Source organism: Scyliorhinus torazame, chromosome 18, assembly GCF_047496885.1.
Source record: "Scyliorhinus torazame isolate Kashiwa2021f chromosome 18, sScyTor2.1, whole genome shotgun sequence".
Lineage (NCBI taxonomy): Eukaryota > Metazoa > Chordata > Chondrichthyes > Carcharhiniformes > Scyliorhinidae > Scyliorhinus > Scyliorhinus torazame.
The window spans coordinates 138,751,766-138,767,010 of NC_092724.1; the positions used below are offsets into that span (position 1 = coordinate 138,751,766).

The 15,245-nt window shown below is 47.7% G+C and overlaps 1 protein-coding gene across 5 annotated transcripts in view; it reads left to right on the forward strand.

The window, feature by feature from the left end:
- bahcc1b (BAH domain and coiled-coil containing 1b) overlaps positions 1-15,245 on the forward strand; it is a 305,394-nt gene that overhangs the window by 243,886 nt on the left and 46,263 nt on the right. For all 5 annotated transcript variants that reach the window (XM_072483465.1, XM_072483467.1, XM_072483464.1 and 2 more), the window contains exons 21-24: positions 2,211-2,340; positions 3,565-3,682; positions 6,115-6,190; positions 7,026-7,134. In XM_072483465.1, the coding sequence (XP_072339566.1) occupies positions 2,211-2,340; positions 3,565-3,682; positions 6,115-6,190; positions 7,026-7,134 (433 nt within the window). The remainder of the gene's footprint in view (positions 1-2,210; positions 2,341-3,564; positions 3,683-6,114; positions 6,191-7,025; positions 7,135-15,245) is intronic.

The following is a 15,245-nucleotide window of genomic DNA, read 5'->3' on the forward strand; positions in this document are numbered from 1 at the left end:
ACCTCTTGTCATTTGGAATGTCCCTCAGAACGTTGTCTGGGGAGTTTTGGAAATGCTGTTTGAGATATTGGCAGACAGATTGGTGCATAGGCACTTATGATGTTGACTGTGCCTCCATCAGATGATAGACTCAGGAAGATGAGGCGCTCTGAAGTTATTACTCACCACTCAGTTGACTGCCAGCCCCCTGCAAAGCCTACATCATGCTCATGGTGTCTTTCCACTAGTAGAGGGTGTAATTACCCTGAGGATCAGAGCCTGGACTGGATTTTCCGGACCCCCAGCCACAGGTTTCTCAATGGCACACTGTTCTCAGGTGGCAGGATTCTCCCACCGGGTAACTGGGGTGTGCTGCCGGCGGGAAAAATGAATTGCAACAGCCAGAGGATTCCATCCCCTGTGTCGGCCAATCTGCCTTCTTGTAGAGTGCCAGTACCGACACCAAGCTTGTGTAGGTCACTGTCAATCAGGACCGCCTTGCGTAGACGTGCTGAGGAATGCGTGTCGTTGTCCATCCAGGGCAATTGGTCCTCACATTCCAACCTTCAAGCCAAAAGCTTACCTTTCTTTCTTTGCGGTGTGGTCCAGGCATGGTTTTAGCAGGTGCAGACTTGCTATCTGTGCCCACCTCTTGACCTCATAGGCTGGTATCCAGAGGATAGATGAAGGCCTTTGTGGCTGGGTCCTGTTGGTTACGGAAATTACCAGAAGGTGCTAACTTGAAGGAAACAGACTTTACTCCAGATTTTGATTTTGATTTACTGCCTTAACCACTAACTCTCTCTCTCCCGCTCACCGCGTCTCACCCGCTCAGTGCGTCTCTCCCGCTCACCGCGTCTCACCCGCTCAGTGCGTCTCTCCCGCTCACCGCGTCTCACCCGCTCAGTGCGTCTCTCCCGCTCACCGCGTCTCACCCGCTCAGTGCGTCTCACCCGCTCAGTGCGTCTCTCCCGCTCACCGTCTCGCTCCAGGTTGCTGTGTCCCTCCCAATTTTTGCTTCTCCAATTTGCCATGTCTCTCTTGCTCACTGCCTCTCGCCTGCTCGTCTCTTCCCTCTCTGACATTCCTGTCCACCCATTCACTGCCTCTCTTCCATTTACCACCTCCCTCCTACTCCTTGATCCTTCTGCTCGCTGACTCCTTCTAGCTTGTACACCCTCCTGACCGCCTCTCACCCATTCAATCCTTCCCTGACCCTCCCCTCGGAGACCCTTCCCCCTCGGAGACCCTTCCCCCTCGGAGACCCTTCCCCCTCGGAGACCCTTCCCCCTCGGAGACCCTTCCCCCTCGGCGACACCCCCCCTCGGCGACCCACCCCCTCGGCGACCCACCCCCTCGGCGATCCTCCCTCAATGGTGATCCACCCCCTCGCCAACCCTCCCACTCAGCGTCTCTCCCCTGCAGTGACACCCCCCCTCGACGTCCCTCACCCTCGGCACCGCCCCCCAGTTGGCGGCCCCCCCTGGTGAACCTCCTCTCTCAGTGATCCACCCCACTGGGCGGCCCTCTCCCTTTGGACCTTCCCATCTAATTTAAATATTAAGCCTGTAAATCCAGTCCAAAACTATAAATACTCATGCTTTATAATTAGAGATTAATTAAGAATAGAGAATAGCAACAGCAACATGCATTTATGTAAGATCTTTCATGCATTAAAATATCCTAAGGTGCTTCGCAACACTGGTGTCAAACATAAACAGACCCACATGAGGAAATCTTAGAACAGATGCCGAAAAGCTTGATCAAAGGGGTCAGAGTTGAGGAGCGTCTTCAAAGAGGATAGAGTGTTGGAAAGGGGAAAGGTACAGGATGGGGATTTCCGATCTTTGGGCCAAGGCAGTAGAAAGCACGGCAACCAGTGTTGGAGTGATTAAAATGAGGGCTGCACAAAAACTATGGTTCAAGGAGGGAAGAAATCTTGGAGGATTTTAGTTCTGGAGGTGGTTACAGAGTTCGGGGGGGGGGGGGTCCGTTGTGCAGTGATTGAATGATTTGAAAATAAGGATGAGAAGTTTAAGACCAAGGTCAGGGAGACAATGTAAGTCAGTAAGCACAAGTGGTGACGAGTAAACTGGATCGGGTACGAGTTAGGACAAGGGCTCTAACATTGGGAGCAATATGTTTCACCAATGTGCCATTACACCCACACACTTAGGGGAAGGATGAATTCAAATGTGCATTTAAAAGAGCTTTGTTCTTGCTTCATGCAGTCAAAGGGACGAGCTGTCAGTAAACTGTTGGAAAGCTTTGCTGCAGAGGATGATTTTGCATTCGATGAAGACAGCAGCTTTTCTGAGGAAGATGAGAATGCCTCTCTGAGCTGCTCAGCAGAATTGTGCGGTAGGAGTTTTATGAAATTTCTACATGCTGTATAGCGGGCAAACAAAACTAGAAATGAGCACGTTATAAGCCAACTGTTCAATATAAAGCAGGTGCCAACTGGAGGGATGAATCGGGCAGCTGTTTTGAAAATGCTTCCTAAAATGAAAAATTCCAAACATTTTACAGGAATCCTCCTCGAATTCTTGCCTATTTCAAGAAACACATCGAAAGATCGCAACATTCCTGTGATTGTGATTTTAGTTAAAGGTCAAATTGATCATATGCCAGGACATCAGAGACTACCACTTAAATTGCAGGTTCCATACGTTGTACAGGTTCTAATAATAAAATGTTTCACTACAAATTATGAAGAGGCTTTTTTTCAATATGCCTGCCCTCGGTTTCTTACAACATGCTCATTCAAGCTAGCCTCCCATCTTCTCCGAGATAATTCCAGATTTTATGTCGTGTATGAGGTAACCTGCCCTTTTATTACAACTGATTCCTTCACCACCCCTATGGGAGATTACTCGTAATTACGTCTGTTAAATTAAAGCATTGAAAGATGAACATAAAGACATTTACGTCATAACAAATATAAGTAGCTAACATTTCCTTGAAATGTCAATAATATCTCCTTTGAAGAGGCGTGACACACCTAATTGGCCTTGTCTTGGATGTTTGGGTCCTCCTGTTTGCCCTTAACAGTAACTTGCATAAAAAGCAGTGTTTAGAATTGGAATAGGGCAACTATTTATCAGCCTTTCCGAGTAAAGTAAGGACAAGATTGGAGCAAATTACTCTGATAAGGTTAGTTCTGCACCAAACCATTCAGGTGAATTAAGGAACCTCCCGTAACTTCTAGCTGGCCTTCAACATATGAACTGTAGAGAAACAATTGAAACTGCTATGAAGCAGCATTGGTTAGCACTGCTGCCTCACAGCGCCAGGGACTCATGTTTGATTCTGACCTTGGGTGACTGTCTGTGTCGGGTTTGCACGTTCTCCCCATATCTGCATGGGATTGCTCCCATTTCCTCCCACGGCCCAAAGATGTGCAGGTTAGGTGGATTGGCCATGATCAATGCGCGGGGCTACAGTGAAAGGGCGGGTGACTGGGCCTAGGTAGAGTGCTCTTTTAGTAGGTCGATGTAGACTTGATAGGCCGAATGGCCTCCTTCTGCACTGTCGGGTTTCTTTTGATTCTATGGAATAATATTGTGTGTTTTTGTTCTTTCTTAGTCCCTCAATCCTGTGCCATCAGTAAGGAAGATCTCAAAGAAGGCCTTCACATTCTCATACCAAAGGAAGATAAACTACTGTACGCAGGATGTGTCAAAATTCTCCAGTCACCCGACATGTAAGATGCTGTTTCACTTTTGTTCCATTTCACAGTAATTGAGTGACATATTCCCGGATATCCCTCATGTTTTGTTTTGGAAAAGAAGTGTGCATGGTTTTCTTTGCTCTGCAGGATTCCCCATCCAATCCAGCCCTTCCCAAGTAGCTCCCCTAATTAAAGGAACAACCCTATCAGAAGTACAAAGTGAATGAGGAGGTGTTGCCGAAAACACTGCTAAGAAATCTAGTTTTTCTCAAAATGAAAGAATTGAATGATCCTTACCTGGACTTGAATGACCAATGAATAGAGCAAAATTTTCCATTTGGAGTTGGGAGCCGAATGTCAGGATCAAATCCAGGTCCCCGCCCTGCACCAGGTTTGGAGCAGTGGCCCAACAACAATTTTTGCAGGATTTGCCAATGAGTGGCCGGAGCATACACCCACCATCCAATTAAGGACAGTGGGTGGGGTCTTGAAGATAGAGAATCAGTAGGAAGCCCTCTGACACCAGAGGAGTTGCAGCCTGCCCTGGCAGGTAAGGAAGAGAGACGGTGCCTCCATCTTGAGGCACCCACTCAGCAACTTCAAAATATGTTTAAAATTAAAAATGACCGCAGCTGCCGTATCACCATCGTGGAAGGCCATGTCCCTCCACAGGACAGCCTGTAGCCACAGCTGTATCCAGGTGCGTATGGCAGCTGTGGGGGAGGCCTCAAAGTGTTTCTGATGTGCTTCCCACTCACTGCCCCACCCCTACCTCTGTCTGCTACCAGGAGGCCGCCTTTAGGCATCTGCTGAACATACAATACCTTGTAAGCATGATGTCAAGCTACCCTCTGCTTGGAGGCGAATAGCCATTCCTTGTCTGATCTGACCTTCGGACAAATGGCCAAGAGTCAGGACCATGGTGTGGAACTGGCACCTTGGCCGGTTCAGGAAATTCCGCAGCTGCCGGCCTCTGGTGGTGTCCCAATATACCGAATTCTGCCCTTCGAGTGCTACGTTTGGTGTTTTGCTGAACAAATTATTGTTATTGCAGATGTGGTACAGGTGAGCAGCTTGGATTTTATGACCACAGAATACTGTTTAACAAAAAATGCCGAGCAGGGGCAGCACGGTAGCACAAGTGGATAGCACTGTGGCTTCACAGCGCCAGGGTCCCACTTTCGATTCCCCGCTGGGTCACTGTCTGTGCGGAGTCTGCACGTTCTCCCCGTGTCTGCGTGGGTTTCCTCTGGGTGCTCCGGTATCCTCCCACTGTCCAAAGACGTGCAGGTTAGATGGATTGGCCATGATAAATTGCCCTTAGTGACCAAAAAGGTTAGGAGGGGTTATTGGGTTATGGGGATAGGGTGGAAGTGAGAGCTTAAGTGGGTCGGTGCAGACTCAGTGGGCCGAATGGCCTCCTTCTGCACTCTATGTTCTCTGTAAACACAGAATCAGAGGATTCCAAAATCTTCAAGGCTCTTTGAAAAGCATCAAAAACTGACAAAAGGGCATGAGTTCATGCTCAAGATTACAACAGAGATGATCTGCATCGCACGCAGCTTCCCAGTTCCCTGTAACCTAGTAACCGGGGCTCATCCGGACTAAGCAGCAGAAGCAGATCAAGGCGGGGTAATTGAGAAGAAGAGGAATGAGTAGTACCTTGTGTATAATGTGAAGCAGATGCCAGCTTTACCACACAAGGGTGGTGAATGGCATGCTCACAGATGTGAATATAACATACGTACTGGGCTGGATTCTCCGGTCCACCAGCCGCGTTTCCCTACGTGGCGCGCCCTCGCCGGCAGCGGGATTCTCCAGTCCGGCAGCCGGCCAACGGGATTTCCCATTGTGGGCGTCCCACGGCGTCAGGAAACCCACGGGTCGCCGACGGAGCGGAGGACCCCCTGACGGTTTCGCTGACTTTAGTTTAGCGGGGGAGGGGCGGTATTGAGTTGCCCGATTGCTGTTTAACTCTTAAAATAGGCAGAAGGGGAAACTGATGATAGATTAAAAACTGGGTGGAAAATTGAGCACTCGACTCAACGGGCATGAGTACTGGCTGAATCTCATTTTACAAAGGGAGTTTCAAACCGACAGGGGGCCCTCTAACTGCAGACGCAAAGGGCCTGAGGCATTTTTCAGGTGCAGACACTGGACATCCTCTTTCCTGCCGTCGGTAAATGTGCGCCGGAACAAGGCAAGTCAGGCGGCTTCTATTTCCCTGTGCAGCGGACAGTGGGAGAATTGTGTGTTTGACATGGCTACACTCTGCATTAAAAGTCCATACAGTCTTATTGGCTCCCAGGAGTTTCCTTCCATGCCTACCAACTAAGAAAACCATTTAAAGGGCTGCCCCATGTCGACTGTACTATCCTATCCAGTTACAGAATTCACAAATATTTCCATGCATGGATGTATTGACACAGTGCGGCAGTGACTGGCCTTTCCTTGCCTTTGTACAGCTACAGTGTTGTGATTGAAGGGGAAAGAGGAAACCGACAGAGAATCTATTCCCTGGAGCAACTGCTCCAGGAAGCGGTGAGTTCCTTTTGCGACCATTTCCCACTGCCCACAGTTCAAACCTTGTCTAGTCTACTTCTGAATGATAATCAAAGATGCGATTATGAAGATGATTAAGAATGGTAGCTTCAGCATGTGTTATCGATGGGGAGAATTTATGTCTGATGTTGGGATGCAATTAGCTTGTAACCTAGAGGCCAGGGCAGAGGGTAAAGGAGTCAAAGTGTGATCATCTGGGTTAAATTTGGAACATTTCACACTTTCTACCCTACCATCATTTTTCAGACATGTAGAGGAACCAGGGTGAAGAGATGAGGGACCATTTCTTCGGTGCAGCAAGTTGTTAACGATCTGGAATGCTCCGGCTGCAAGTGTGGAAAAGCACCTTCAGTCATTTCCAGAAGGGAACTGGATGAATCCTTGAAGGGGGGAAAAAGCTGCAAGTCTGCGAGGAAAGGGCACGAGGCTGTGACTAATTGAATAACTGTTTCATAGAGCTGACAGGACGATGAGCTGACATGGCCGGCCTTCTGTAGTGCATCATTCGCTGATTTGATGCCTAATCTATAGAGTGGAAAGCAGCAATAAAAACTGCATTTAGAAACACTTACTCAGTGGAGGTTGGGGGTGGGGAGAATGTCCAGTGAGGAGATTACAAGTTACCAAGTCCAAGCATTCTTTTTCATTAAACAGGGATTTGACTTTTACCAGAAGGAGTTGCTAATTGCCGCAATTTGGTATTAATCTGATCATTTATTTTGGAGATTTACTTTCATAAGAGTACTTCTGGAATATGATGTATCATCAATGTTACTTAACGGCCTTTATTATAAAATTTAAAAATTACCAACAGGTGCTTGATGTCAGACCACCCTCAACACAGTTCCTGCCACCAGCCACCAGGGTGTGTGCTTATTGGAGTCAGAAATCGCGCTGCCTGTACCCAGGAACCATCATCCAAAGTAAGTGTCACATCTTCACTTGTCGACGTAGTACATGGACTACGGGTCTGAAGTGGGTATACAAGGAGAAGAAAGCAATCTACAGTCACAGCTGCATAGGCTGGGGTTGTTTTCCTTAGAACAGAGAAGGCTGAGGGGAGATCTGGCTGAGGTGTACAAAATTATCAGGGCCATAGATAGGGTAGATAGTAAGAAACTTTTCCACTTAGTCAAAGGGTCAATAGTCGAGGGCCAAAGATTTAACCGTAAGGAGCAGGGGAATTAGAGGGGATTTGGGGGAAACCTTTTTCACCCAGAAGGTGGTGGGAATCTGGAAGTCACTGCCTGAAAGGGTGGGAAAGGTGGAACCCTCACAACTTTTAAAAAGCATTTAGATGGACACTTTAAAAAGCCATAGCATACAAGGCTACGGACCAAGTGCTGGAAATTGGTATTAGAATAGATGGGTGCTTGATGACCAGCACAGACACAGTGGGCTGAAGGGCCACTTCCTGTGCTGTAAAACGTGATGTATTTTTGGCATTCCTTTGATCAAGAGTTCGGTGGAGATATTGAAATGTGTAAAGGGTTATTGAAAGGTTGGAAGCTGCAAAGGAAGCACACTCACTGGACCCCACAGCTGACAACCAGTCAAAACATGGCGCAGGGTTTTCCCGTCCCGTGGTGGTGGGGAGCACCTTAAAACATACCCACCAATGGGGACGTTTCCCAGCAGTGATGGCGACCCAGATTGGCCATCCGCTGAATGTAAGAATGTAACAGTTGGGAGCAGGAGTTATTCATTTGGCCCTTCGTGCCTGCTCTGCAATTCAGTGGGATAATGGCTGATCTGATTGTGACTTTAACTCCACTTTACTGCCTCCCCCACCCCACCCCTATTAACTCTTGACTCTGGCGAACAGCCTTGAATATATTCAATGACCCAGCCTCCAATGCCCATTGGGGGGAGAGAATTCAAAAGGCTAATGAACCTCTGAGAGAAAAGGATTTTCCTCATCTCCCAGCCTTAAAAGGAGACCTCTTATTTTTAAACTGTGCTCCCTAATTCTAGATTCCCCCACGTAAGGAAGCACCTGTTCCGCAGCTACCCTTTCAAGCCCACTCAGAATCCTGTATGTTTCAATAAGATCACCTCTCATTCTTCTTAACTCAAGTGAGTACAGGTCCAGCCTGCTCAACGTATCCTCAAAAGACAACTCCTTCACCCCAGGAACCAGCCCAGTGAACCTTTCCTCTGAACGGCTTCCAATGCAAGAATATCCCTCCTTAAGAAGGAGACAAAAACTGTACACAATGCCCCACACATATGTAGCAAGACTTTCATACTTTAATACTCTAGCACCTTTACACTAAAGGCCAACATTCCGTATGTCTTCCTAATTACTTGCGGTACTTGCATGCTGACCTTTTAGAATTCATGCACAAGGACACCCAGATCCCTCTGCACTGCAGCATTCCGTCTCTCTCTGTTTAAATGATGTTCTGCTTTTCTATTCCTCGTGTCAAAGTGGACCCACTCACATTTTTCCACATTATATTCCACCTGCCAAATCTTTGCCTGTTCACTTACCCTATCTATAGCACAAGTGGATAGCACTGTGCCAGGGTCCCACGTTCGATTCCCCGCTGGGTCCCTGGCTGTGCAGGGTCTGCACGTTCTCCCCGTGTCTGCGTGGGTTTCCTCCGGGTGCTCCGGTTTCCTCCCAAGACGTGCAGGTTAGGTGGATTGGCCATGATAAATTGCCCTTAGTGACCAAAAAGGTTAGGAGGGGTTATTGGGTTATGGGGATAGAGTGGAACTGAGGGCTTAATGGGTCGGTGCAGACTCAATGGGCCGAATGGCCTCCTTCTGCACTGTGTGTTCTATGTATGTTCTATGTTCTATCTCACTTTGCAGACTCTTTGAGCTCTGGGGAGAAAGCTCCTGTGTAAGCAAGATTTTCATTCCTGGTTGGGCTGGGGGTGCACACATTCTGGAGTTGCCCCCCCCACCCACCGAAAGAATTGAGAGGCAGCCACATGGACTGTCGGGTGAGGAGGCAGGCCGTGTAAGTTGTGATAGTAACAATAAAACAGAAAACAACCCTCACATCTCTTCACCCCACCACACACTCCCCATGCCCATTTCATGCCAACCTATGTCCATCCACACATTCCCCCATATCCCCTCACACTCCGTATCAACCGAGGCCCATCAACCTATCTCCCTCAGGGTGATCACTTGGCCAGGAACCCAGACATCCATTAATCTGACAAAGCAACTGCACTCGAGGCAAAAAAACATTGCTTCATTAACAGCAAGATGAACAAATGTCAAGTGCTTGCAGTTTCTGCTATTGATACTTTAAATGTCGGGTTGATTGACACTTTTATAGGGCTATAGCAAAAGTAATATTTTAAACAAAGTTATGAATTAATAACTCGTGAAAGTTGTTTCGCGCATAACCTAATATAGGGTTCACTGGTTTTGTACAGTGTGTATACTGGATGAATGGGCATGGAAGTCCCTTGCGTTGGCATGGAAGCTATGAGAGGCCATGGGTATGCATGAAGTGTGATCGGTTGGCTTGAGGGTGTGTGAGGTAGGAGTGTAGATAGAGTGGTATAGATTGGCATGGGGGGCATGGGAAAAAACATTTGAACATGCCTTTCTAAAGGTTCCCTCAGGACACCTCTTGAGTGATCGGCGCTGGAGGCTCCATGTCCCAAAGAGGGGGATATGGGCAGGAAAGAAAGGTTTTGGAGTTGCCAGTCAACTGATTGAGGTGCCAGAGTCTGCAAGCCCCCACCCAGCAACCCTAATTGAATGACAAGCTCAGAGATGGCTTGATGGGAGACAGCCCTCGGGAATGAGTGGTAAAACCACTGCCGAAAAGTGAGGGCTTAGGACTCCCTGTTCGTCCCAATGTCAAGAGTCATGAGGCCTATAAGAACATTCATCTCATAATTTTTCATACCACCATTACGTGATCATAGCTGGCCAACTTCTTGCATCTGTCGGAGTTGAGTTTTGTTATGTGCACCCTTTATTGAACTAATTAAATTCAATCCATTTTGTCACCATGGTGAAAGCACCATTAAAAGGCCCCAGCTGACAACAGTTCTGGAGATGGTTAAATGTGTACCTTTTTATTATCAAATATTTCATGGACCGTTTAACAGATTTCTCCCCAGTCAGCTGGGAGCCACTGGGACACTTTAATGTGACACACACTATCGGTGAGTGAAGTAGAAATGTGAGATTGAAGGTTTCAAGATATCGGCCACAGAAACAAAGAAGTGTTTCTGGAAAGTCTGTCTCGCTGGGCTTCCCTCGGCACACAACATAACCTTGTTACTCTCCTGTGTCAGTTCAGTTCATCGGTTCCCGTTGTAATCTGAGCAAACAGTTCCAATCTAATGTGCCCCTGTTAAAGATTATTAGCCAGATTTGCGGTTTCAAATTTAACTTTTAGCATTCCCCCCACCCCCCCACCCCCCGCCCCCCGCCCCGCCACACACACACACAAAACCAAAAGTAACTTCCTAAGATAGGATTTCTTTGTAGGATTTCCTCATCAGCTTTGTTTAGCCGAAACCTGGTGCTCCTTTCCAGTTGAAATGCCGTTGCAGTGTTGCAACTGTTGCCGGTCCCCTGTTCAGTAATACCATGTCACTGTTTTTCTGTACTGATCTTTATTTCTGTTTGTGTTCTGGAGCAATTGCAGTCCCTGTGCAGCCCTGTGATCTCATTGTCTTCCTGGAGATTATTGTGATGACTTTGATTCCTTTTGGAATGTTATGATAATACAGCTTCTCATTGTGCATTGTGACATTCCATCCCCTGTGCTATTACTGTTTCATTTGTACATCATTGTGCTATTAGCTGTTAGAACACTCTGAATAGCTCCCAGTTATATTACAAAATGTTGTGCTTAAACAATGGACTGGATTTTCTGCCACCAGCACCAGCTACCCCTTCTCCTCGACATCTGAGGTGGGCAAGGGCAGGACGCTGGTCAAGGACATGCCTCAAAGGGTCTTGTCCTTTGCTGTGCGACCCCACTACTTCAAGCTCAGCAGAGGACCATCTGCCCACCAGTCCACAAATGCAAACAATAGAAATAACGTTCTCCAACTTAATTCTCATCACATGCACCACTACTTGCATGAGAGGCAAGGGTCACCACTTCGTCCCAAGCCCCAACCAAACCAAAGGCAGCAGAGGAGGTCCTGAGAATTTATATTGGCATCAGGGCATGTGCAGTCGCTCTATAAGAGCAGAATTTCAGTGACACACCTTGGTAAAGGGCTAGGGAACCCGAGTCCATTATTAAAATGGCCCCAAGACCAGAAGAGCAGTTCAGTCAGGGTTGCACCTCTGTGAGGAACAAGTCTCTTGCCTTCACCATTCAATTCAAGAGACGCACCCCAGGACGTAAAGATGTAAAACCTAGGACTATTTATACAACTGAAGTTAAATGTACATAAAGAAAAGCAATGGTTATTTTTATAGATACAGGATATGTGTTGTTTGTGTCATACATGCCTACCATTCATGTTTTGGGACACTGAATTGCAAGTCATATTTTGCTGAGCAAAATTGTATGGGCCCTTCCCAATTATCCCCTTATTTCCCCTTTCTTTAATTGTGCCATTATCATTTTTGATCCATGGGTGATTAATGGACATATATATCTTAAGTCAAGCAGCAGAGAGAATGAGGAACTCAGAAGGTACAGGAGAGCACACTCTCCTGGTCTTTGCTAGTTTGAAGAGGAGCGTCAGGTTTTTCGGCACCAAAGAGAGGGATGGGTGGGACTCAGTTTGATTGAGTAGCTGGGGGGGCGGTGGGGGGCAATGAATTGGCCACAAAGGCCGTACTCTGCCCGGTAACAGGTGGTGATTGGATCCTTCTCCAGTGGATTGATGTTCAGAGTCCCAGGGAGTTCAGTTGGACTCCTGGAAGCACAGGGACAAGGGCTCTCTCTCTCTCTCTCTCCTTCACGTTTTCTCAAGAAAGGTTGTAAGTGTTGTATTTCTGGAACTGCAGAGAACCAGAATGAATGAGCCTACAGGAAAACCATTGCACCTGCAAGCAAAAACCAGCACCTTCACCCTTTCTCCAAGAAGGTTGAGTGAGTGCTGTATTTCTGAAACCACAGAGGCCTGAATCAATCTACAGTAAAGCCTGGGGCTGAAAGTAGAGTTTGAAGAAGAATTTAGTGCTGGAAACAGCCATCTGAAAAAAAGATTCTTTTTCCTGTTTACTTATGATTTTTACCCCTTTTTACCCCTTGCTGTTTGTCTGTCTTGTGTGTGTGTGTGTGTGGAGGATTGGGGGAGTGCAAATTAAAGTGGGGAATTGGGAATTAGATAATAATTTACCAGCTGTATTTGCTGCATATTTCATTACAGTTCTTGTTAGTAATAAGAAGTAATTGTGTCTTCATTGACAAACCTGGTGACTATAATTATTGGGCGGCCAAAGACTTTGGGTATTTTCCGTAGAATTATTGGTGAATTCACTTTGTTGTAACCCAGGATCAAGTGGGCTGGAATTGATCATGCCCTAGCCCAGGGCGTCGTAACAGAATCAACATAAACCAGGCCCCTCAGTACCACTCCACCCATTCTGGTTGGTCATGTGGCCATTGCACACCGTATATTGAATTCTCACAGGAATTTACACCTACAGTATGCTACATCCAGTATATCTCCCATTATTATGAGGATTCAGGCAATGTTCCCACTGAGAGGAGTGGGAAGGGAAGTCATGGTGGCACTGCAGGAGAGACAGAAATGGGCAGGGGGGGGGGGGGGGGTGGTGAAGCATGGGAAGCAGAAAGGCAAAATGGCGGTATTGTAAATAGGAGAAGGAAGGAGTAGTGTGTGGCATTGACAAAGAGAGGTTCAAGGGACATTAAGAGGAGGGAATAAAGGGCAGAGGGAAGGGGGAAGCAGATAATAATGACATAGGGAGATCGATGACCATGACAAGAAAGGAGGATGGTGTTAAAGAAGAGAACAAGTGGGAAGGTAATGGAAGAGAAAGGATATGGAGGAATGGAAGGATATGGGAACTTTTGAGAAACGGGACTGTCATGATATGCAGACATGCAGATAATGATGTACAGACAGATAGCTAATGAATACAGAGAACAGGACATGATCAATGATCAGGCAGGACACTCAGGGGTGGTATCTCACTATAAAAGGCACGAGGCATTCACACTCCGCCTCTTTCCACTGATGAACAGCTACAGAGTGAGTCAGGGTGTATTTACAGTATCACACCTCCAGCACGTGGCTAAGAGCTCGTCTGGGTCAGTCAGACAGAGTAACCACACTTAGGTTAGCAGAGAGTCAAACTCATAAAGAACTGTGCTAACTGTGCTACTGGTTCAATAAATCTGATTGAACTAACTGCAAGGTCTGGAGTATCTTTTGGTTAAAGCTGCATCCAGTTGCAGCCTGTGTTATCCCAGAGTACATAACACGACATGCTACCAGGAGACTGCTTAATCTAGGTGGTTTACCTCAGTCCGTTCCGTGACGACCAGCGAATGTATCCCAGCACCATGGAGAAGATTCAGGCTCCTCACCAGCTAAGGACCTCCGGCAATCACAGTGCCAACTGACAGACATTCGAGCAAAAGCTTCTGCTGTACATCGAAGCTTTTGGCCTCGTGGGTTCGTCTGATGCAAGGAAGATTGCGCTTCTCCTCTCAACAGTGGGTGATCAAGCCATCGAACTCTTCAACTCTTTTCACTTCACGACGGCCAGGCCAAGACAATGTTGCAGACCATCCTGGACAAGTTTGACAGTCACTGTGAAGTGGACAGCAATGAAATCTTCGAGTGCTACATATTCAAACAGCGAGTACAAGGTAAAGATGAATCTTACAACTCCTTCTTAACTAACCTCCGCCTGCTAGCGCTGTCCTGCAACTTTGGTGATATTGCTGACTCCATGATCAGAGACCAAATCGTTTTTGGAGTTCACTCTGATCCTCTGAGAGAGCAGCTACTGAAAATCAAGCATATGACTCTGCCAGTCGCGATTGAAACATGCACAGTGCATGAGCATGCCAAAAATCGCTGTGCCCAGTACAAATCAGCTGAAAATGAGAAACTTGCCTCCCACGAGCAAGTGTGCAGGCCATCTCCCGGATGGAGCGCATCAGCATTGATGAAAGTGGCCATTTTGCGCATTTTCCTGGGGCCCCACGCATGCGCGATGCGAACGGGATAACAAAACGGCCGGCACCCGCACTGCGCATGTGCGACAACGTCATGATGTGCTCGAACTGCGGCAACGCCCACTTAAAGAAACACTGCCCTACAAGAGGCAGGCGGTGTTTAAAAATGCGGGAAGCCTGGACACTATGCAGCCTTGTGCAGGTCTGCACCACCAGTCAGGGGCCAGCGCTCCCAATTCCGACGACGGCGCATTCAGAATGTGCAACAACGATTACAGGATTCTGATCCTGGCAGCACAACGGATCCAGAGGAAGAATGTCTGGACTCCGCCTACTGTGTGGGCATCATTACCAAATGTGAATATGCCACATCCAACTCATCACAAAGTCAATCCATCCTCGCTGTGGATTCTGCGGACGAATGGCGTGCGGTGATGCAGGTCAACCACCTGCTCCATCCAGTTTAAGCTGGACACAGGTGCTTCTGCCAACCTCCTCTCACAGGCAGATCTCAAATGCATCAAGAAGCCCCCCAAGGCCCTTCCAGCAGCCTGCAGGCTCCTGGACTACAACGGAAATGCCATCATGGCACTGGGATCCTGCCATCTACTCATCTCCAACCGGTTAAGTTTTGAAATTGTCAAGCCAGACAGGCCATCCCTACTTGGCGCGCAGGCCTGCGAGCAGCTGAACCTCGTGCAGCAGGTTTACACAACGGCATCCACCAATGGGGATCTTCAGGCTGGCATTGACGACATCCTCGGTCAGTATCCGATGTGTTCGACGGGATAGGCACGCTGCCATATCGATACAAGATTCTGCTACGACCTGATGCCAAGCCAGTGGTCCACGCACCACGCCAGGTCCCGGCTCCACTGAGGGAGCGGCTGAAGGCACAGCTCAAGGATCTTCAGCAACAGGGCATCATTT